General features: G+C 43.4%; 1 protein-coding gene across 1 annotated transcript in view; it reads left to right on the top strand.

Annotated features, from left to right (window-relative positions):
* Window positions 1–25023, top strand: part of LOC144694426 (B-cell scaffold protein with ankyrin repeats-like) — a 209898-nt gene that overhangs the window by 11963 nt on the left and 172912 nt on the right. The window contains exons 3-5 of the mRNA XM_078564861.1: window positions 10821–10898; window positions 13179–13312; window positions 13721–13862. Of these exons, the coding sequence (XP_078420987.1) occupies window positions 10821–10898; window positions 13179–13312; window positions 13721–13862 (354 nt within the window). The remainder of the gene's footprint in view (window positions 1–10820; window positions 10899–13178; window positions 13313–13720; window positions 13863–25023) is intronic.

The raw sequence follows: 25023 nt of genomic DNA, 5'->3' as shown, positions 1-25023 counted from the left end.
GCCTGTGTCTGTGCTCTATATTCTATGCGACGTCACCATGAGATCATTTGGAGCTCAGTAACATGGCAGAGGCACTGAAACAGTTTTTCCTCGAGTATTATTGTGGCAACACAAAGCATGAGCCAACTTCATTGAATAATGTAAATGTAAACTCATTTGAATATTGAGAAGCCCAGAGGATGCTGAGTGAGATGGCGATGGGATTTCCCACACCATTTTCTTTGAGACACGTAGGACAACAACAGCATCAGAGAAGGAGATGGATCAATAAATGGTCCCGGCTGCTCAGGAACAAAATCCATTGTTTACCTCATCCTTCCCAGCAGAAGGATAACAATTTTTCAATGCGCATTTAAGGGAGGTGTGACCTTGGAGTTAAATGGATCCAAGCCAGATGGTGAAGTATGAAACAAGACACAAATCTTTTCCTTGTTAATAGGTTTATTCACAGGATGCAGCATTACAGATCTCTGCCTCCAAACTACCAGCCCAGTGTCCCAGTTGACACACTTTATAGGTTTACTTGTGTTTGGGAGTTGCAGATAAAGTCAACGATGAGATTTGAAATAGGATTGCCTATTTCCTAGGCAGGAGCTTTAACTATCTAAGGCACAGCACTAAAATCTGGGCACTAACTCTCTCTATAATATTTTGAGCTTAACACAAAACCAGATGTGAAAATTAACAGATTAAATTAAAGTGATAGCCCCTTAAAGGGGCACTGTAAGAAAAGGCAAAATCTTAAAGGAAACATATCAAAATCAAATCAAAACGTGGTTTTGGGGGCTGATGAAGCACTCCAGCCCCCGCAGTGCCCACCAGTCACAAAGGCTTCAATCGTGCCAGTGGACCCTGCGTGCTCCCTCTCTAAGGACACCCGACCGCGAACATAGCTGCAGTTGACTCTCTTTATATGTGTTCAGTTTTTAATCAAACAATGCTCATGACCTTTGTATCTTTAACAACATAATCAACCAATCATTAACACCGGAGCTGGGTGCTTCCATTCATAAAGCCATGCTCCTGATCCATTGCTGTGGAATTTTGAATGCGTGAGATTATTTTCTTTTCCCCCATGTCACTGTGCTGTTTGTCTTCCCTCTTTAAATACTTGCTCTGTAATGTAAAACAATCCTTTGTGACAATTTGTAATTTGTTCCGTGAACCTTAACCTAGACACCCTTGGGGAACTTTGTCAAGTGCCTTCTGCAAATCACCATCACAGCATCTTTAGTAAACAAGTGTGTAAATGCGTGAGATTAGTAAGGAAAGTGGCAGACAATTTGTCTCTGTTTAACTCAGGGATGTTAGGTTCAATTATAGCATAACTCCTGTTATTTATATTGAGAACTCATAAAGACTGAGAATTAATGGAAACTGGAATTATTCCTGACTTTAGGAATCAGTTACATTACAGGGACTGGGTTAACAAAACCACCAGAGAAAGCTCAATACTGAGGAAGTGCTGCACTGTTGGTGGGGTGGGGTGCGGTGTGCAGGGAGGGCTGCACTGTCGCAGGCTCAGTACTGAGGGAGTGCTGCACTGTTGGACGGTCAGTACTGAGGGAGGGCTGCACTGTCAGAGGGTCAGTACGGAGGGAGGGCTGCGCTGTCGCAGGCTCAGTACTGAGTGAGTGCTGCACTGTTGGACGGTCAGTACTGAGGGAGGGCTGCGCTGTCGCAGGCTCAGTACTGAGAGAGGGCTGTACTGTTGGATGGTGCCCCCTTTTGGACGAGGCATTAAGCCCATTGATCCTTTCCAGTGGATGTAAATGATCCATGACACTGTTTCAAAGATGAGCAGGGGGTTTGTCCAGTCCAATGTTTAACCCCAACCAACATTATGAAAAGCAGAGTCTTTGGCCTTGACGTAGTTTATGTGCACTATTAGACTGCATTGTTTCCTCCATTATAACAGTGACTACACTTTAAAAGTAGTTTACTGACTTTCAAGCACTTTGGGATATCCTGGAGTGTGAAAGGTAGTACTGAAATGCAAGTCTTTCTTTCTCTGTTGAACAGCTGATGTCAGTTGTTCACTAACTGTGATATGTCTCAGAAACCCTGGGTTAGGGGAGGTTACTGTTTCTGAACTTACGCAGTAACCCCTATAAGGGTATTGTGTGATCAATTGTAACTGCTGGAAGATGCTTCTGAAAATCAAATAGACAGTCAATGTTATGTAGCCTCAGAGATGAGGAATGGTCAGACGGATGAATAATCAGAGGGTGTGTGACACTTGTTGAACTGTCCCCCATGAGCCACTGCCTTTGGATCAAAGAAAAGGAAATTAGCGGGTGGCCGGGGTTGAGGAGAAACATCACTTTTGTGGACAAAATAGATTAGACAGTTTGAATGAGAGGTCTCCACAGAGAATGCCAGACCTGCTGAGTATTTCCAACATTTTCTGTTCTTATTTCAAATTTCCAGCATCCACAGTATTTTGCCCTTGTTACAATTTGGTTGCTCATTTTGGCTGTGTCTGTAAATGTCTGGCTGTGTTTGCTGTTGCCTGCTCAGTATAACTGAAGACAGTAATCTCTCAGGAGCATAGAACGATTCCCTCTGAAGAAGAGTCATATGGACTTGAAACGTTAATTTTGTTTGTCTCAGTACAGATGCTGCCAGACCTGCTGAGTTTTTCCAGCATTTTCTGTTCTTATCCCAAATACAACTGGTTTACAATATTGCTATCTGATTGGTTGCCTGTTTAATACACTCCCTGCTTTTCCTTGTCACGGACACAGACCGGAAAGATGAATTTTACTTCCACGGATATATATCCTGGTGGGTATCGCTCCCCCTGATATAAGAAGAACGGTAGCCAGCAAGAAAGAGCGACTCCGTCAAACATCAGATGAGAGGCACCCTCTACATGGTCATACACCTTCACCCAGCCACCTAAAGTCAAGGAAGAGCTTCATGAACAGTGTTGTTCCATTACAATCAACCCCATCTGAAGCCCACATCGCCTTGTGGAAAGACCGGCTCCCCAGTCTCGAACAACCCCCAGCGATGGAAATTCTACCGGATGAAAGCCTTCCCCCAGGAGCTAATTGCAACTGGGCAACCTGGAAGTGCCTTAACAGACTTGGGACTGGTGTAGGTCGTTCAAAGGTGTCACTAAGCAAATGGGGATATACAACCAGCCCGACAACTTGTGAATGTGGAACTGAGCCACAGACTATGCAACATCTCCTGTAATGTCTATCGCTAGAGGAACCCTGCACTGTTGCAGATCTTGCCGAATTCAACAACAAGGCGCAAAAATGTGTCCAGTTCTGGCTGGGCTGTGTATAGACTGTCCGTGGACACGATAAGAAGAAGACTTCCATGGAATTTATAGAAGGAACTTATAATTTTGAAAGGAATTAATAGAGTAGATGGGAAGCCTTCTCGCTTGTGGGTGGGGTTCTCTAGGACAAGGGGAGATCAGCTTAAAATCAAAGCCAGGCCATTCAGAAGTTCAGAAACACTTCTCCACACAAAGGGTGTTAGGAGTGTGGAGCTCTCTCCCACAAAAAGCAGCAGATGCTGAAGCATCAATTAATAACTTTAAATCTGAGATCGCGAGACTTTTATGAACCAAGGGAATAAAGGGATGTGGAACCAAGGTGGGTGGAGTTAAGGTACAGATCCACCATTATATCATTGGCTGGCAGAATAGCGAGATGGTGGCATGGTGGTCATGTCACTGGACTTGTAACCCAGAGACCCAGGCTAATGCTTTGAGATCATGGGTTCAAATCCCACCATAGTAGCTGGTGGAATTTAAATTTCACTAATGAAATCTGGAATTTAAAAAAAAGCTCAGTAACAGTGATCATGAAACCATTGACGATTGTTGTAAAAACTGAAGTATTTTAGGGAAGGAAATCTGCCGTCTTTACCTGGTATGGCCTACATGTGACTCCAGACCCACTGCAATGTGGTTGACTCTTAGCTGCACTCAGTTCAAGGGTAATTAGGGATGGGCAACAAATGCTGGCCTTGCCAGCAACATCCACATCTCATGAAAGAATTCTTAAAAAACAGGCTTGAGGGGCTGAATGGCCCCCCACCCCCCCATTCAACCCATCTGAATTACAATGCTATAATTCCATTTCTCAGCTACCTCCTCAGTTTATGGTTTTGTATATTTTATCATTCTTTTTTTAATATTCTCAAGTACCTCATTCAATAACTAAATTGTAATCCAGCCAATATTTAGGGGACTGCAGACGAAATGATGACACAAATCTAACGTTTTGGGCCAACTGGTCATGAAGTATTTGGAAAGTATGAGTTAAATAGCGTCATGATTTAAGACGGTGTCTTTAATTAACTTTTTAATATGGGCGTATATTTTCTGCGAGATCTATGTATGCTGTCCTGATTCAGATTGGTTACTCACTTATAGCAATTGATTTCCTGTTGTATCTTGAGATAGGAGCCTGGACATAGAATTGACTAACTGACTTCTGACTGTGACAGGACAAAGTGGGGCCAATGAGAATGAGAGAATTATCGATTCCTATGAATGCTATTCACAAAGTTTATTAACTTCAGGTTTGGATTGTGTTACAAGGAGGGTCTGTGAAACAATGGGATTATAGGTGAATTTATAAAAATGTGCTAGTTTTGGATTGTTATCTTCGGAATTTCCTGAAGTTGCAACAGACACTATAAAAATGCAAATCTGTCTGTCTTTCCGTCCTTCTTGCAATCATTCTCTCTCTCTCTCTCTCCCTCTTTTTCATTCATGATCCCTTAGCTTATTGATTAAGTAGAAACTTTGAGCAGTTATACATACCTGCCTTGCCGTGGAGCCTATGATCTGCATTCATTAATTGTGTCTAAATCTGGAAGTGAGGAAGTGGCATCAGGGCAAGCGATAATTCTGATTCTATCCTGCCTCAATTTTGTTCACACAATACCTGGATCAATAAACAACAATCTGTAGGCTTTGCCTTATTGAAGAAACAACTAATTGAGAGACAGCATTTTTGGGTTATGTTACAGATGGAGTGTAGGAGGTAAGAACACGATTGGAAGGCAGGATGGGAAATTGGTCCAAGTGAAGTTTCCTAACCATCGAAGCAACATTGATGGAGATAATGATGATCTATAGTGCAGCATCTATCCTCATGTTTACATAGCTAAGGGCTTATGCTGGGGTCAGGGAAAGGATTCTCTGATACACTAGTCATGGCCCAGATGGAGACGGAGATTTCGGGTAATCTTCTTACTCAGGGAACTAGATGGATCCTTTGAGACAGCACGGTTGGGCAGATTTTCCTTAGATTGTGTTTTGGTGTAAAGAATCACTGTACAGCAGATGAGGAAACTTGCTCAGAGAAGCACCTATAAATAATGGAGCCTATTCGATTTTCCATCAAGTCCGATACCCTCCCATCCCTCTCCATAATTTCCTGTCTTTAATTATTGCATTTTACAGCATGGAAACAGGTTGACTAAGAGTATTGAGGGTTACGAAACCAAGGTTGGTAGATAGAGTTATAGGAAGGATGTGATTGCACTGGAGGGGGTGCAGAGGAGATTCACCAGGATGTTGCCTGGGATGAAATATTTAAGTTATGAAGAGAGGTTGGATAGACTTGGGTTATTTTCGTTGAAGCAGAGAAGACTGAGGGGCGACCTGATCGAGGTGTACAAGATTATGAGGGGCATGGACAGGGTGGAGAGGGAGCAGCTGTTCCCCTTAGTTGAAGAGTCAGTCACGAGGGGACATAAGTTCAAAGTGAGGGGCAGGAGGTTTAGGGGGAATGTGAGGAAAAGCTTTTTTACCCAGAGGGTGGTGATGGTCTGGAATGCACTGCCTGGGAGGGTGGCGGAGGCGGGTTGCCTCACATCCTTTAAAAAGTAGCTGGATGAGCACTTGGCACGCCATAACATTCAAGGCTCTGGGCCAAGTGCTGGTAAATGGGATTAGGTAGATAGGTCAGGCGTTTCTGTCGGTGCAGACTCAATGGGCCGAAGGGCCTCTTCTGCACTGTGTAATTCTGAGAGTTAAGATGCACATCAGCCATGGTCTATTTAACTGGAGGAACAGGCTTGAGGGGCTGAATGGCCTCCTCCTGCTCCTGTGTATTCTTTTGTGGATCCCTGACATCTCTTCCCTTGAGACACACACAGTATATATTTGTAAAAAGGACTTGTTTTCATGACTATAAACATCATCAAATATTCGTACAATGCTTTTTATATGGTTCAATAGAAGCTTGTCACAAACACGTATACATGAATAGCTGGTATATCAGTTGTCCTGTTGTCACAAATACATTAAACTCCACTCACAGGGCCTGTGTTCTATTGTGCACTTATTAACCTGGATCCATTTTCTTTTCTACAAACATCAGAACTTACCAGGAAAATGTAGTAGAAGTAGAGATGGGGGACAAAGGCACCCACACAACTTGTAATTTAAGTTAACAAATGCATTTATTTTCCATGTTGTAGCATAACACAACTCCTATATAGGAAACACTGAATGTATGGACAGATGAATGTTTCCTTTGAGAATATCTGTGTTCTCAGAATAGATTGGGTCCAGACATCATTTTGTTCTGGACTTATACCAACAATGACAGCAACTTGTATTTTTATAGCACCTGTTACCCTGTAAATGTCCCATGGTGATTCACAGGAGTGATTATCAAACAAAATTTGATGCCAAACAAAAGATATTAGAGCCTGGAATAAATTAAAAACAGAATGCTGGAAATACTCAGCAGGTCTGAGAACATCAAACTAAACCAAACAGCCTAATTCTATATGATTTTGGCTGATCTTAGGCTTCAATAGCATTTTCTCACCCACTTCCTATATCCCTCGATTCCCTGAGAAACCAAAAATCTGACAGCATCTGTGGAGAGTTTATGCTTCAGGTCTGTTATGATCCTAGGCCAAACCCCCAAGTTTTTGGTAAGATTCAGTTAGAAACCAATAATGTTTTGTTTAAAGTAGACAAAGTTTGAGTTTTAAGACACTTGCTCAGTGAATAAAGCTACAAGATTCCACGGGTATTGAACAAACAAAAATAAACTTTACTAAACAAGGCCAGAAAGATAAAACAATTTACAACTTCTATCTAATACTCTGACATTCAGGGTTAATATGAGGTACATGTGAAATAACAAGCAAATTGTGGTCATACACACCACACTGCATAATAAATGACATGTGACCCAGACAGAGTCCACAGATTCCTCAACAGCCCATCCACAGTAACACCAATCTCATGAAACTCTGTCTTTCTCATGAGGGATTCCAGTCTTCACCTTCAAAGATCTAACCTGGGCATTCTCTCCAAAAGCTGCTCCAACTTGAATGGCATCAGCAACAGCCCATCTCACAGGGTTTCAAATGCATCTCCCGAGATTCCATTCCCCTGGATTCCAAGTCTGCATTCAAACACCAATTCACAAGTGCAACTTCAGATCTTCAACTGCATCAAGCAGAACACTGCTGCTCCCCAGGGGAGCCTTTTCCCCAATGGTCCACAGTGTAGCGTCACCAACCTTCAGCTGCCGTCTTCACTTAAAGCCTGCTCTCTGTAGCCCTTTTCTTGTTTGGAGCCTGTTTCTCTGCTCCCCTCTTTTTAATTGAACTGGGACCGTTTCCTTCCCTGTCCTTTCTCAGGACTCTTCCTTTGGGACATCTCCCTGTCTCCTGCCTGGGACACTTGTCTGTTATGGCTTCCCGCTCACGGTCACACAACCCGGGTTTTCGAGCAGTTTTTTTCCTTCTTGCACAGGCGTGGGCCCAAAGAATGTAAAAATTAATGAACTGTGCATTTGCAGTCAGCCCCTGGTCTGCGCATGTGCAAAACTCTGAGATCTGTCGGGAGTTGAAGTTCCCCAACCTCCTCTCTCAACAAGGTAAATATAGTTTTCAAAACAGGTCAATGACCTTTCATCATAATTGGAAACGTTCAAGGTGCAACAGGTTTTGAGCAGGGAAAGGAGAGGAAAGGACACAATGGAAGGTCTGTGATAGTGTGGAAACAGGAGAGAGAAATAACAAAAGGGTTCACGGTGCAAGACAAAAGGGAGTGGTAAAGGGACAAGGAAAGAAACAAAAGATGTGTCTAGAGGAGGTGTAAATTGCAGAATGCTGATTTGTTGACATCTGAATGTAAAGTCAAGGAAATAAGAGAGAAACGAGAGGAAAAAACCACACCAACAAAGAAGCACAAAACTAAATGGGACAGAGGTTATGATCTAAAATTGTTGAACTCATTGAATCCCAAAGACTGTAAAGAACTGACTTGAAAGGTGAGGTCCGGTGTCTTGAGCTTGTGTTGAGCTCATTGTAACACTGTAGCAGGTCAAGGACAGAGACGTCAGAGTGGAAGCAAGGTGAAGAATTGAATTGACAGGTGATCAGAAATTCCGGGTCATGCTTGCGGACTGAATGGAGGTGTTCAACAAAGTGGTCACTCAGTCTGCACTTGATCAAGGAAAATAAAATGTCATGGTATAGCGGGTAACATATTGGCATGGAGAGAAAATTGACTGTCTAACAGGAAGCAGAGAGTAATCATAAATGTGTCTTCAGGTTGGGAAGATGTAACAAGTGGTGTGCCGGAGGGATCAGTGCTGGGGCCTCAACTGTTTACAATTTATATAAATGACTTGGATGGAGGGATGGATGGGATGGTTGTCAAATTTGCTGATGTCACAAAGATAGATAGGAAAGTGAGTTGTGAAGGGAACTTAAGGCAACTACAAAAAGATAGGTTAAGTGAGAAAGATCTGACAAATGGAGTATAATGTGGAAAAATGTGAAATTGTCCATTTTGGAAGGAACAATAAAAGAGACATATTATCTAAATGGTGAATGATTGCAGAGCTCTGAGATGCAGAAGGATCTGGGTGTCTTGGTGCATGAATCGCAATAGGCTAGTGTGCAGGTACAGCAAGTAATTAGGAAAGCTAATAGAATGTTATCATTTATTGCGAGGGGAATTGAATACAAAAGTAGGGAGGCTATACTTCAGTTATACAGAGCACTGGTGAGACCACATCTGGAGTACTGTGTACAATATTGATCACCTTATTTAAGGAAGGATGTAAATGCGTTCAAAGCAGTTCAGAGAAGGTTTACCAGACTAATACCGGGAATCGGTGGGTTGTTTTATGAGGAAAGGCTGGACAGGTTAGGCTTGTATCTGCTGGAGTTTAGAAGAGAAAGAGGTGACTTGATTGAAACACATAAGATCCTGAGGGGTCTTGGCAGGGTGGATGTGGAGAGGATGTTTCCTCTTGTGGAAGAATCTAGAACTTTGGGTCACTATTTAAAAATAAGGGGTTGCCCATTTAAAATGGAGATGAGGAGAAATTTTTTCTCTGAGGGCCATGAGTCTTTGGAACTCTCTTCCTGAAAAGACGGTGGAAGCAGAGTCTTTGAACATTTTTAAAGCAGAGGTGGATAAATTCTTCGTAAGAAAGGGAGTGAGAGGTTATCGGGGGTAGGTGGGATGCAGATTTGGGGTTACTATCAGATCAGCCATGATTTTATTAAATGGTGGAGCAGGTTCAAGGGGCCCAATGGCCTACTCCTCCTTGTTCTTATGACCACATTGTGAGCATCGAATACATTAAACCAAGATAGAACAGCTATTAGGACCCCTATGTTACCATGTTCTGATCTACACCCGTTAATTGTTATCATTGAGCAACCACAACACTGACCTAAAGAAAGAAAGACATTCATTTCTGTAGGACCTTTCCCCACCTCAACATGCCCCAAAGTACTTAACCGTCAGTGAAGGAAGTGTGGTAATTGTAATATAGGAAACACAACAGCTAATTAGGGCACAGCAAGCTCCCACAAACAGAAATGTGATATTGCGCAGATAATCTATTTTTATGGTGTTGGGTTGAGAGCTAAGTGTTGGTCAGAACACCAGGGGGAAACTCCCTAGCTCGTCTTGGAAACAGTGGCCATGGAATCTTTTACATCCACCTGAGAGAGCAGACAGCGCCTTAGTTTTACATCTCAATGGAAAGGCAGCAGATCAGTCACTGCGGCGCTCCCTCGATACTGGCCCTCTGACACTGCTGCGCTCTCTCGATACTAACCCTCTGACACTGCTGCGCTCCCTTGATACTGAACCTCCGACACTGCTGCGCTCCCTCAATACTGACCCTCCGACACTGCTGCGGTCCCTCGGTACTGACCCTCGGACACTGCTGCGCTCCCTCGATACTGAACCTCCGACACTGCTGCGCTCCCTCGATACTGACCCTCCAACACTGCTGCGGTCCCTCAGTACTGACCCTTGGACACTGCGGCGCTCCCTCAGTACTGACCCTTGGACACTGCGGCGCTCCCTCAGTACTGACCCTCAGACACTGCGGCGCTCCCTTGATACTGACCCTCCGACACTGCGGCGCTCCCTGGGTGCTGACCCTCTGACACTGCGGCGCTCCCTGGGTGCTGACCCTCTGATACTGCTTCGCTCCCTGGGTGCTGACCCTGCGGCGCTCCCTGGGTCCTGACCCTCCGACACTGCGGCGCTCCCTGGGTCCTGACCCTCCGACACTGCAGCGCTCCCTGGGTGCTGACCCTCGGACACTGCGGCGCTCCCTGGGTCCTGACCCTCCAACTGGGAGGGTCAGGCTGATTATGTGCTATCTAGTGGCTGAATATTCTATCTCTGAAGAGAGTATGTTGAAAGGCTCACTACAATGAGAGCTTATGGTTAGGGAGGAACCTTGAAATATATTGTTGTGAACTGTTTCCTGATCATGTTTAGCGTTCTTCCACTATATTGACTCTTCTGCTCACTCTATCTCTCTCTTTCTCTGATCTAGGGCCCACTCAACAGCAAGCAGGCCTCGTAGCAGAACTTTACTCAGATGAGGACAATATTCCTGAAGATGCAAGATCAGGTACTCTCCCTCTGCCAGGTTCCAACTCAGATCCTGGCATTCTGCTCGGGATAGGTAGAAAACTGGAGAGGTCTACACATGGGAAAGAACCAGTGTTTGTGGGCAGAGGCAACGCAGGATTTGAGGGGGGTGGGGGCGTGTGAATCTTGTTGAAGGAGCAAAATGTCATATAGGAATTGATGGAATTAATCTCTGCTGGGTGGTCTCCCATCTTGATCTTTCTTTAAACTTCCCCTCATCTCAAACTCTGCTGCCTGTATTCTGACTTGCACCAAGTCACCCATTACTGTGTTCACCGGCGTACACTGACTTTGAATCCACCCATGCCTTAAATTTAGAATTCTCATCCTTCTTTTCAGATCCATACATTCCTTCATAGCCTCCCTATGTAATCTCCTTCAGCCTAACAATCTCCATGATCTCTGTGCTTTGTCCAGTTTTGGCCTCTTGTGCGTCTCCAATTTTAACTGCTCCACCATTGGCGGCTGTGTCATCAGTTACCGGGGCCCCAAGTTTTGTCATTCCCTCCCTAAACCTACCCTTTTCTCGACCGCCTCACTCCTCCTTTAAGACACTCCTTAAAAACCTATCTCTTTGACCAAATCTTTGGTCACCAATCCTAATAGGTGGCTCAGTGTCAAATTTTATTTGGTAATTGTTCCTGTGAAGAACCTTAGGGAGTTTTGCTACATTAAAGGTGCTATATAAATGTAAGTTGTAGTTGATATGTTACGACAGTTATGTGCTGGCTTCTTCCAGAATGTCTGCGCCGATGCCACCTACCCCTTCAGTCAGTATCCACAGGGTGTCATCTGGGCCGGATGGCTTGAGTAGCAGCCATGTGACAGCACCCTGCAGCCAGAACTTCACTGGTTCAGGTCACTGACTGTCTGCATTTCTACATGGGGCGATCAGCTTTCCAGCAGTCACCTGAGACCACAAGGGTAGGACCGTGTAGCAGTGTCAGCAAATCTTCTTTAAAAGAAAGTCCCAAGGGCTGATTACGCGGGTGAGAAATGAAAAGAAGGCAATGAACGGGCTGGATTTTCCATTAAGGATAATGGTGAGGATAAAAGTGCTCATTGCTATGGAAAAGTAAATCAGACAGGAAGCTCTGACAAGTGCACATATGCAGTTAGATGTGGGAGTGAGAGAGTTGTTGACTGAGATGCCCCTTTCTCCTCCCCAAGCTTCTCTGCACTAGTATCTCACTGATAGGCTTGGCATTGAAATGAAGGATGAGAGATTATGGCACTTGCTCATTGGATACCTACTAAACTTGTCAGAAAAAGTTTGGGCTTGCCCATTTAGTTTAAATGCTCTTTTAACAACATGATGAGTTAATTACTGCAAAACAATCTCGTTGGCAGAAACTTAATTTTCACAAGTGTGGAGCATCATTCCTTGAGATTTTAATTATTATTGATATTTTTTGCCTCTTTTTATTGTTTTCTTAAATCCATCTTTCATTCCCCCTCTCTATTTTGCCTTCTATTCATGATTTAAATTAAATGTTCTAACTCCCTGTTTTAGACTCTGTGCTGTGCATTAATGATTCTTCAGTTTGATTGGTTAAGAAACACATTAACTTGCCTTGTTCACAGAGATCCCAGATTCCCTCCAAAGAGCACTATGCTGTTTGTAATGGTTAGAAAACAGCAAGTTCCAGTGCAGAAACCCTTAGAAAGTTCATGGACAAGTGTCATGAACAGTTGATGTTGTTCAGTCATTGCTGATTGCAAAATCTGACTCATTGTGCCAGGGGTTAAATTAATTGTCTTTATGGCCCTTAGGATTTTGATGTGCAGTTCCTGAGTTTGTGTTAGAGCGTAGCTGATGTAGAAATTGTCCAAATGGTTTGAACACTCTTCAATTCAGGATGAAGAGATTGATGAAGAATGTATCAAGGATGTTATGCCGAGCAACTTCTTTGTATGTTGTCAGGGCAGGGAGTGGAATATTGCTGAGGAGAAAAGAAAGCAATGTTTTTTATTGAAAATAATAATGGAAACTATTCCGGGCATGACAGCACAATGACACTGTTGGAATCATTAAGCAGAAATGCTCCTAGCATGGGGTCCTGGCTAACAGAGAGAGCAATGTGTGGAAGTCCATGCATCTGATTCCTGGTGTTCCCAAATGATCCACTCGGATGCTCCAGCCTCCAACCCAGAACCACACAGCCTGTCAAGTGAGACTCCACGTTAGCAGTAGAGCCTGAGGTATTGTGAGGTTCTACACATCTGTACTGACAGTACTCTGCATTCTTTTTACATTTAGATTCATTCATAGAGCCTAGTGCCAATGATTGGCAGCAGGACGTGAATCCGAGTGAAGATCCAATCAGACAGTCTGATATCTGTGATACTGTTACTGTACCTATGTTGGCGATACCCAATCGAATACAGTGTAAAGTAGGTATTTTTCTCTTGTATTTTATATCCTTGTTCCTAATCGCTGCATCATTGGCTTCAGCTGCCTGGGCCCTAAGCTCTGGAATTCCCTGCCTAAACCTCTCTACCTTTCTCCTCCTTTAAGATGCTCCTTAAAACTTTCCTGTTCTAATATCCCCTTATGGGGCTTTGTGCCAGTTGTTTTTGGCTATTTCCTGTGAAGCATCTTGGGACATTTTCTTTGTAAAAGGCGTTCTATAAATGTAGATTGTTGTTGCTGTTGTTGGGCTTCTAGATTACTGGTCCAATGACATTACCACTACTCCACCACATGATTTAATCAAACAATTCACTATATCAGAATTAATATAAATCTCTCCAAATGTTTAGCCTGTGGTTTATAACCTGTTCACCTTCTTTATTACACAGAGTCCCGGTGAGATATACATGCTGCTGAAAGATGGCCTGTCATTCGGTGAAAATCCAGAGATTGAATTTCTTACTGTCACCGAGAAAGTGAGGGTTCAACCCACTATTTGGAATAGCCAAACGCTTTGTGTAGAAGCTCTTGGTAAGAAGCAAATCTCACTCTCACACAAGTTATTGATTGGCTGCAAAGAGATATCCTGAGAATGTGATCAATGCTCAAGTAAAATTCTGTTAAGAGTTTCTGAAGTTAATTCTCTGAGAATTTCATACAACTACTCGACATTGCGATTTGGGCTGCAAGTGATTTCAAAGCCTAATTTCACCCTAGGCTAATTTGAGTTTAATGATTAATTATTGCCAGTTCTGGGCACTACATGTTATGAAGGATGTCAGGGCCTTGGAGAGGGTGGAGAGGGGATTTGTTAGAATAGTACCAGGGATGAGGGACTTCAGTTATTATGGAGAGACTGGAGAAGCTGGGATTGTTCTCCTTAGAGCAGAGAAGTTTTTCTGATAATTTGATAGAGGTGTTCAAAATCATGAATGGTTTTGATAAGAGTTTTGATAGGGTGAAATTGTTCCACTGGTAGGAACATAGACTGAAGATAATTGGTAAAAATAGCAGCGGGAAAATGAGGAGAATTTATTTTACCCAGTTTATTGTTATGCTCTGGAATGCACTGGATAACTGTCTGAAGGGGATAAATTTACAGGGCTATGGGCAAAGAGCAGAGGGAGTGAGATTAATCGAATTGCTCTTTCAAAGAGCCAGCACAGGCTTGATGGGTCAAATGGCCTCCTTCTGTGCTGAGTTCCATGATTCTAATGCGATCCCATTTGGTAAACCCAGGTTGGATCTACCTGAAAACCTGGAACACAATTAAACTGTATTTCATCAGAGAACTGGGTGCAGGATATATCCCCCGCTTCTTTTGCCTACATTGTGCTGTTATTACACCTGCAAATACAGTGTGCAATGTTCACAGAATGTGGTCTCATGAATAGCGAACCGTATGAGTGATGAATCAACCTTTGACAATTGTTTGTTGAGGGAGGGTTGTTAACCAGGACACTGGGATAGCTTCCTGCTCTAAATCGAAATGTGCCAAGGGATTTTTAGTGGGTAGCTGTTTATCTGAGTGTTAGCACCTCTGACAATGTGACGCTCCCTCAACATTGTAAAGGAGCGTCCGCCCACACTGTGTGCCCAAGTACTGGCCGGTGGATTGAACGTTCTGAATCAGGATGTCACCAGCTGCTCCAAGCTGACACAGCAAAGCTGGTTTGTGAGATGTCAGGAGTCCCAATTGTGAGCCATAATTTTCTGCCAAAATAATTGAGACTAATAATGCTCGCTGTTAATGATGCCTAAATGCCACAGCAACTACAGGCAAGGGGCAGAAGCATGGTTAAAAGGGGAAATGCAAAAGCAGTACAATTTGCCATGCCCTGCCATTAGTTTTTTGAAAACAGCATCTCACTGTCTAGCTCACCTTTTCATAAGCAATGAATGGTGCATCGTTACTATATTTGCGAGTTAGATATAAACTAAACTCACCAGACAATGTTAATTCTACAAATCAATTTAAGTACCCTGTTAAAGATGTAATAAGTGTTAATTATTACCAGTTGGAGACTCTGACACAACAACAACAATTACTTGTAATAGTTTATGTTCTGCTATATAAATATAAGTGTGGAGTCTCATTCCTGCAGATTTTAATTGTTATTGTTGATTTTAAAATTACAGATTCACAGATCAAATTTGACATCAATCCATGTAAGGAGATGTTAGGACAGGTGACCAGGAGCTTCATCAAGAGTGTCTTGATGGAGAAAAGTGAGGTAGCGAGGCAGAGTTTTAGGGAGGGAATTCCAGAGCTTGGGGTTCAGGCAGCTGAAGGCACCACTACCAATGGTGGAGCAATTAAAATAGGGAATGCACTAGAGGCCAGAATTGGAGGAGGAACATTGAAAAACAGATAGGAAGTGGAGCTGTAAAATTAGCGAGCAAGCATGCTGCTGACTTGTGATAAATGTTGACCATCTCAGGTGGTAGTTATGCTAGTGTTTGACCCATTTATTTTAACTGGGTTAAGCAGTTTTACTGTAATGCTGTGAAGCCTCCGGGATAATAAAGTTTGTTCTTCTCAACAAGTGTTAGAGAAGCTGACCTACCAACAGTCAATCCCTGTTGCCTGGTTTTAGACTGGAGGGTTACAATATCTCAAACCGTGGTCATATCGAGTGAGACTTTCCCACGAGCAGTGTGACCCCATAGAATCCTCACTTCAAGCCAAAATAATCAAAACGACTGAGGTTTCCACTTCCATTGAATATGGTGATCACCTTTCAAAGAGGCCAGTGGAGGAATTGAATGAAAAGCACAGAAGGAGACCATTTGTCCCCATCATGCCTGTGCTGATGGTTTGAAAGAGCAATCCAATTAGTCCCACTGCCTTGCTCTTTGTCCACAGCCCCTTAAATCTTCCCCCTTCAAGTTTCTGCAATTTTAAGCACCTCAACTACATTTTGGACATAAGAATTTGTAAAGATACTCTCTTTGTTTAGACTTAGATCTTATCTGGAATTTATTTTCCTGAAATTGTACCACTGAAATCCCCACCTCTTGATGGAATAGCTCAGGGTTCAGCCAAGGGTAAACTAGGGCTCAATTTAAACTTGAGTCGTATCATGGATGGAGCCTCAAACTGGCCCCATACAAAACCATTGACATGGAAAAGGTGCTGGTCTGGGTGTCAGGGCCTGTATATTGCTGGAGACCAGTCAGGAGAAGATGTCTCACTGGGTGGAATTCAGATCAGGGGGTTGTCAAGGTCAGGGAAGTGGGCTAAACACTGAAGGTGAAGGTACTGTAAGTGTCCACTTTAAGTCGCCCCATTTAAAGTCATTCCCAGTTAACGTTGGTCAGTTAATGGGCCCGTATTCGCATTTAGCATTGGGACTTTCATTTTACAGTTGTTTCCCGCCGGGTCTGATGTAAGGTCATCATAATGGAAGCAGCCTCTCCCCTCCTGCTCGCAGCCCCTCCCACTGGCGGCCCCTCCCACTCGCTGACCCTCCCTCTCTCCCAACATCCTGGCCAGCAAGAGTGGGGTTCAGGGAGCAGGATGTGTGACGAGGTGGACAGTCAGCAAGCAGCTTTGGTGGCAACTGGTAGGGTTGGGGAGTTGGAGAGACAGCGAGCCAGAGGTATCAATTGCACATAACTTCTATTTTGTCTCTGATGTTGAAGTTGGTAGGTGAGCAAACACAGGCCCTGGTGACCTCACCATAACCTGATGTAAGGTTGCTAGGTGAAGCAAATGCTGTACCAATTGTGGTCCGACTGCTGTGAGCAGCGTGGACATTGAGGGCTGATGTCACTTCCCACTGGTCTCGTCCCTGTGATTCCGACACTATAACCCTCTTGTTAACATGGGTGACAGGCCATGTGGGTATTTAAGATGCACCTCAGAAAACTGCAGCTGTCAGAGCTATGAGACTAGTGCCGCAATCCTGCACACCATCATTTGGCAGCATAAGGATCACCAAGAAATTCTGCAACCAATTTTAATTAGTAGCCGTTTGCACGTATAATGTGATTCATGTTATTTCCACAAACTAACAAAAAAGAATTTCTATAGCCCCTTCATTACCTTAGGACTTCCCCAAGCTCTTTGCAACCAACGAAGTACTTTTGAAGTGTAGTCACTGCTGTAAACTGTTGGAAACACAGCAGTCAATTTGTGCCCAGCAAGATCCCACAGATGTGATAATGACCAGATTATCCGTATTAGTTATGATGTTTGAGAGATAAATATTGACCAGTACAATTGCTGTTCTTTTCCTTCAAAAGTGACCATGTGAGCCTTTATGCCCACCTGAAAGGGCAGACAAGGCATCAGTGTAATGTTACACCCAACAGCTTTGACAATGTAGCACTCCCTCAGTACTGCACTGGAGTGTCAACCTGGATTTTTATGCTCAAGTCCTGGAGTGGGACTTGAGCCCACAACCGTCTGACTCAAAATTGAGAGTGCTTCTTACTGAGCCACAACTGACATTAATGTAGCAATTGGTTTCTTTACAAATAACCACAATGTGTCATTGAATAACACATTGTTCCAAGTGCTATAAGATGCACCAGGAAATAGCTCCTGTGTAATGTGATGCCTACTGTCTGAAGGACAAAATTAGGAACAGAAAAAAGGAAATCATGCAGAATAACTAATTATAATAAACTTCTGTTAAAAATGGCTAAATTCTTTTTATTTTTAAATTCTTTTCATGGGACATGGGTGTCGCTGGCTGGGCCAGCATTGATGCCCATCCCTAATTGCCCTTGAGAAGGTGGTGGTGAGCTGCCTTCTTGAACCGCTGCAGTCCATCTTGTGTAGGTACACCCACAGTGCTGTTAGGGAGGGAGTGCCAGGATTTTGACCCAGCGACAGTGAAGGAACGGCAATATATTTCCAAGGCAGGATGGTGAGTGGTTTGAAGGAGAACTTCCAGGTGGTGGTGTCCCCATGTATCTGCTGCCCTGGCCCTTCCAGATGGTAGTGGTTGTGGGTTTGGAAGGTGCTGTCCAAGGAGGCTTGGTGAGTTCCTGCAGTTCATCTTGTAGCTGGTACACATTGCTGCTACTGTGCATCGGTGGTGGAGGGAGTGAATGTTTGTGGATGGGGTGCCAATCAAGTGGGCTGCTTAGTCCTGGATGGTGTCAAGCTTCTTGAATGTTGTGGGAGCTGCACTCATCCAGGCATGTAGAGAGTATTCCATCACACTCCTGACCTGTGACTTGTAGATGGTGGACAGGCTTTAGGGAGTCAGGAGGTGAGTTACTCGTCGCAGGATTCTTAGCCTCTGACCTGCTCTTGTAGCCACAGTATTTATATGGCTAGTCCAGTTCTGTTTCTGGTCAATGGTAACTCCAGGATGTTAATAGTGGGGGATTCAGTGATGGTAATGCCATTGAATGTCATGGGGAGATGGTTAGATTCTCTCTTGTTGGGGATGGTCTTTGCCTGGCACTTTACTTGCCACTTATCAGCCCAAGCCTGAACGTTGTTCAATTGGACATGCCTTGATTCAGTATCTGAGAAGTTGCGAATGGTACTGGACATTGTGCAATCATCAGTGAACATCCCCACTTCTGACCTTATGATGGAAGGAAGGTCATTGATGAAGCAGCTGAAGATGGTTGGGCTTTGGACACTACCCTGTGGAACTCCTGCTGCAGTTTTCTGGAACTTAGATGATTGACCTCCAACAACTGCAACCACCTTGTGCTATGTATGACTCTAACAAATGGATGTTTTTCCTCCGATTCCCATTCACTTCAATTTTGCTAGGACTCCTTGGTGCCACACCTGGTCAAAAGCTGCATTGATGTTAAGGGCAGTCACTCTCACCTCACCTCTGGAGTTCAGCTCATTTATCCATGTTTGGATCAAGGCTATAATGAGGTCTGGAGCTGGGTGATACAAGCGGAGTCTGAACTAAATGTCAGTGAGCAAGTTATTGCTCAGTAAGTGCCACTTGATAGCACTGTCAATGACACCATCCATCACTTTGCCGATGATCAACAGTAGACTAGTGGGATTGGCTGGATTTGGATTTGTCCTGATTTTTGTGGACAGCTATAGACAATGAGGGAAGAGTAGGAGTTTAATTTGCTGGTGTACTTGCCAAAGGACCTATTAAGGAAGGATAAGTTCTTCAGAAGCCATCAACAAAAGACCATTCATTCTTGGCTCATAAAAAAAGTAATTCTCACACTGAGCATTGTAAGATGTTGATTCATTTTATACTACATTCCAGACAGTGTTCATTGCTTGATCCACTTGGAAGATCATCAAGAAGGTTCAATATTCCTTTCATCAACTTCCATTCTATATTAGTGCTGCTCACTTGGGCCTTTCCATGAAACAGGACAGGCGATGCATCAATGCCCATTTTCCAAGCTCTTCATTACAGGCTTCCTGGGCATTTCTGAAATATCCCTTGGAAAACAGTAATTTTCAGTGTTGTTTCTGAAAGATGTTGTATACCCATTGTAAATCTCTGACTATAACTTTCCATTCTGAAGTGCCAAAGCTGTTTCACCAGCTTTGTGCAATGAATTCAGTAATGGAAACTTGGATTCTAACCGATGCAATGCAAATACTCAATTACCAGAGTGAGTGATGTGTGGGAAAATACAGTTCAGAGCTGCGGGAGTTTGCAATGTGTCATTCCTTAAGAAAAGCCTGAACTTTGTTTTCAAAACACTTTCAATATTAAGTTAACTGGGTAAAAAAAACCTGCACGGCTGCATATATTTCTGTAGTGTCGGAAGGAAATAAATGGACAGACCAGCAAATCATTCAAAGGAGCCTAGAAACAGAGGAGGCCACTCAGCCCTTTTGTGCTTGTTCTGCCATTCAATTAGATCATGACTGATGTGTATCTTAACTTCATTTACTCACTTTGGTTACTGTCATGACCATGTAAAAGGCGTTTCCTCAAAGTGGTCCATGAGCTAAGAATTTATGCATATGTGTGTCTGTAGCCACCTTTTTAATGTATGAGTGATTCAATTTAAAAATAACCCAGCAGACAAGCTTCAGTCCTAAACAAGATAAAGGTCAGCTTAACACAAAAACTACTGCTGAAAGTTAATTAGATAAAAGTGATAAACTTTATACCTGTATTTTAGTTAATAACTTTAAGATGCAGATAAAGGAAAAAGGTACTTGGGGACTGATTGAAACCTCATCTTTTTGAGGTATTGATAGATGTTAAGCTAACTGGCCAGTAGTTTCCTGCTTTTTGTCTCCCTCCCTTTTTGAATAAAGGAGTTACATTTGCTATTTTCCAACCTATTGGAACCTTCCCCGAATCTAGGGAATTTTGGAAAATTAAAACCAGTGCATCAACTATCTCACTAGCCACTTCTTTCAAGACCTTAGGGTGAAGTCCATCTGGACCTGGGGATTTGTCAGCCCGCAGCCCCAACAATTTGCTAAGTACCACTTCCCTGGTGATTGTAATTTTCCCGAGTTCCTCCCTCCCTTCCATTTCCTGATTTACAGCTATTTCCTGGGACGTTACTTGTTTCCTTTATAGTGAAGACAGATACAAAATGCCTGTTTAATTCATTCGCCATCTCCCTACTTTCCATTATCAATTCCCCAGACACACTTTTCCTATCAGACCAATGCTCACTTTGTTAACCCTTTTCTTATTGAAACATCTACAGAAACTCTTACTACCCATTTTTGTATTACTAGCTAGCTTTCTCTCATACTCTAATTTTTCCCACCTTTATTAATCTTTTTGTCATTCTTTACTGTTCTTTATATTCTTTCCAATCTTCTGTCTTGCCACTCGTCTTTGTGCAATTACATGTTTTTTCTTTAAGCTTGATCATGTCTTTTTTAGTTAACCACAGATGGTGGGCCCTCTCCTTGGAATTTTTCTTTCTCGTTGGAATATATATATTCTTTGTATTCTGAAATATCCCTTTAAATGTCTGCCACTGAAACTTTATTAACCTATCCCTTAACTTCATTTGCCAGTTTACTTTAGCTGGCTCTGCTTTCATGCCCTCATAATTGCCCTTATTTATGTTTAAGATATTAGTCTTCGATGCACTCATCTGCCCCTCAAAATGAATGTAAAATTCAATTGTATTATTATTGCTGCTACCTAGGGGTGCCTTCACTATGAGGGCATCAATTAATCCTATCTCATTGCTCAATACCAGGTCTAGTGTAGCCTGCTCCCCGGTTAGCTCCAGAACGTGCTGTTCTAAGAAACTATCCCGAAAACATTCTAAGAACTCCTCATCTATGATACTTTTGCCCATATGCTTTTTTCCAGCCTATATGTAGATTAAAATCCCCCATAATTATCGCCATACGTTTCTGACAAGCACCCATTATCTCTTATATAAAAGCAAAAAACTGCGGATGCTGGAAATCCAAAACAAAAGCAAAAATACCTGGAAAAACTCAGCAGGTCTGGCAGCATCTGCGGAGAGAAACACAGTTAACGTTTCGAGTCCGCATGACTCTTCAACAGAACTAAGGAAAAATAGAAAAGGGGTGAAATATAAGCTGGTTTAAGGGGGGGTGGGACAAGGAGAGCTGGATAGAGGGCCAGTGATAGGTGGAGATAACCAAAAGATGTCACAGACAAAAGGACAAAGAGGTGTTGAAGGTGGTGATATTATCTAAAGGAATGTGCTAATTAAGGGTAGAAAGCAGTACGAGCAAGGTACAGATAGCCCTGGTGGGGGTGGGGTGGGGGGAAGGGAAGGGATCGAAATAGGCTAAAAGGTAGAGATAAAACAATGGATGGAAATACATTTAAAAATAATGGAAATAGGTGGGAAAAGAAAAATCTATATAAATTATTGGAAAAAACAAAAAGGAGGGGAAAATTATCTCTTTTATACTCTGTCCTACTGTATAGTTACAATTAGGGGGCCTGTACACCACTCCCACAAGTGACTTCGTGCCTTTATCATTTCTCATCTCAACCAAAACTGCCTCTACACCCTGGCTTCCGAACTTGGGTCATCCCCCTCTATTGTGCTAATACCACCATTAATTAACAGAGCCACCCCTCCACCTTTTCCTAACTTCCTGTACTTCCTAAATGTCATGTACCCTTCAATATTCAGATCCCAATCTATGTCATTCTGTAGCCATTACAGAGACATGGCTATCAGATCGCACTTATTTATTTCTGTTTGCGCTATCAGTTCATCTGTTTTGTTTTGAATGCGATGTGCGTTTAGATACGGAACTTTTAGTTTTGTCCACATTATTATTATGGCACCTAGCCTTATCTGCTGATTCACTCTTACCCTTTGTCACTTCCTGTCATGGTCTGTTATCATTTACAATATTAGTACCTTGCTCCCTTGCCTTGTTTGGTTTACCACATCTTCCCAAATTTGGTCCCTTGCCTCCCACTATTTGGTTTAAAGCCCCCTCTACTTCCCTAGTTATGCAGCTCGTGAGGACACCAGACCCAGCACGGTTCAGGTATAGGCTGTCCCAATGGTACAAATCCCACTTTCCTCAATGGTGCCAATGCCCCACAAACCAGAACCCACTTCTCCCACACCAGTCTTTGAGCCACACATTCATTTCCCTAATCTTATTTGGCCCTATGCTAATTTGCACGTGGTTCAGGTAATAATCCAGAAATTATTACCTTTGAGGTTCTGCTTCTTAATTTGGTGCCTAGCTCCTCATATTGACTATTCGCAACCTCCTTCCTCATCCTACCTATGTCGTTGTTACCTACATGGACCACAACCACTGAATCCTCCCTCTCCCACTGCAAGTTCCTCTCCAGCCCTGAGCAGATGTCCAGAACCCTGGCACCAGGCAGGCAACACAGCTGCCTGGACTCACGCCCTTTGCTACAGAGAACAGTGTCAATCCCCCTCACTATACTGTCCTCTACTACCACTGCATTCCTTTGTACTCCCCCCACTTGAATGGCTTCCTGTACCACAGTACCATGGTCAGTTAGCTCATCCACCCTGCAGCCCCCACTCTCATCCAAACAAGCTGAGAGAACCTCAAACCTGTTGGACAATTGCAGACGCTCACAGTCCTGCACTCCTGCCCTCTGGGTCCCCTTACCTGCCTCAGCTGTAGTCACACCCCTCTGTCCCTGACCACCTTCCAAATCAGAAAACCCTAGCCTAAGTGGTGTGACCACCTCCTGATACAAAGCGTGCAGATAACTTCCCTCCTCCCTGATGTGTTGCAGTGTCCGCAGCTCAGCCTCCAGCTCAATGACTCTGAGCTGAAGCTCCTCAGGCTGCAGACACTTACTGCAGACATATTTACCCTGGATCACACTGGTATCGAGGAGCTCCTACATGCTGCAAATCATGACACATCACCTGTCCTGACATAATTATGTGCTTTAGTTAATTATTTATTTTATTCAGTTGTTTTTTAAATGTATTTATTAATCTTATCACACATTCCTGTACTACTTTAAACACTAGGAATAGAATAGACTTTGACCACTTACCAGAAACTCCCCGAACAGTTAGCTTCTTCCATTGTAGCAGAGCAAGAACCAGCTCCTATAGGGTGAAAAAGTTAGAAAAAGCAAAGGAGCACCTCCCTCCCCTCCTCACTGAACTCCTTCAACTCACCAATCTCTCACACTCCGTTGAGGTTGCACTCGATGCTGGTCACATTGAGAATGCCTGAATTTATATGTTCTAAACAAAGGGACTGAGATTAGGTACAGCAAGACCAGTTCAAGCTAGTTTCCTTAATTAACTATTGCAGCTCCTGCCAGTGGATAGCTTCTATCTCCCTGCTTAGGGCCCTGGATGAGGCTTAGAATTAAAACAGTACTTGCAGTTAAATGTTAAATACAAACAATATTAGATTTATGGAAAGTTACTTAAGTTTCTCTTAGCTCACCAAACTGTCAGACTCCATTGAGGCCGTGCGCCAGGGGGAGATGGGGGTGCAGTGGTAATGTCACTGGACTAGTAAACCAGATGTCGGGCTAATGTTTTGGGGACAAGGGTTCAAATCCCACTATGGTAGCTGGTGGAATTTAAATTCAATATCTAATCTGGAACTAAAATATTGGCCAGGACACCAGGAGAACTCCCTAACTCTTTTTCAAAATAGTACCATGGGATTATTTATATATTTATTTTATTTATTCATTCAGGTGGGTGTGGGCGTCGCTGGCTAAGCCAGCATTTATTGCCCATCCCTAATTGCCCTTGAGAAGATGGTGGTGAGCTGCCTTCTTGAACTGCTGCAGTCCATGTGGTGTAGGTACACCCACAGTGCTGTTAAGGAGGGAGTTCCAGGATTTTGACCCAGTGACAGTGAAGGAACGACGATATATTTCCAAGTCAGAATGGTGAGTGACTTGGTAGGGAGACTTCAAGGTGGTGGTGTTCCCATGTGTCTGCTGCCCTTGTCCTTCTAGATGGTAGAAGTCATGGGTTTGGAAGGTGCAGTTTAAGGAGGTTTGGTGAGTTGTTGCGGTGCATCTTGTAGATGGTGCACACTGCTGCTACTGTGCAATTGTAATATAGGGAGTGAATGTTTGTGGAAGGGGTGCCAATCAAGCAGGCTGCTTTGTCCTAGATGGTGTCGAGCGTCTTGAGTGTTGTGGGAGCTGCACTCATCCAAGCTAATTGAGAATATTCCTTCACACTCTTGACATGTGCCTTGTAGATAGTGCTCAGGCTTTGGGGAGTCAGGAGGTGAGTGACTTGCTGCAGGATTCCTAGCCTCTGACCTGCTATTGTA

Source organism: Cetorhinus maximus, chromosome 1, assembly GCF_964194155.1.
Source record: "Cetorhinus maximus chromosome 1, sCetMax3.hap1.1, whole genome shotgun sequence".
Lineage (NCBI taxonomy): Eukaryota > Metazoa > Chordata > Chondrichthyes > Lamniformes > Cetorhinidae > Cetorhinus > Cetorhinus maximus.
Note: the sequence above shows the minus strand (reverse complement) of the source record. Positions and strands in the feature narration are given on the sequence as shown.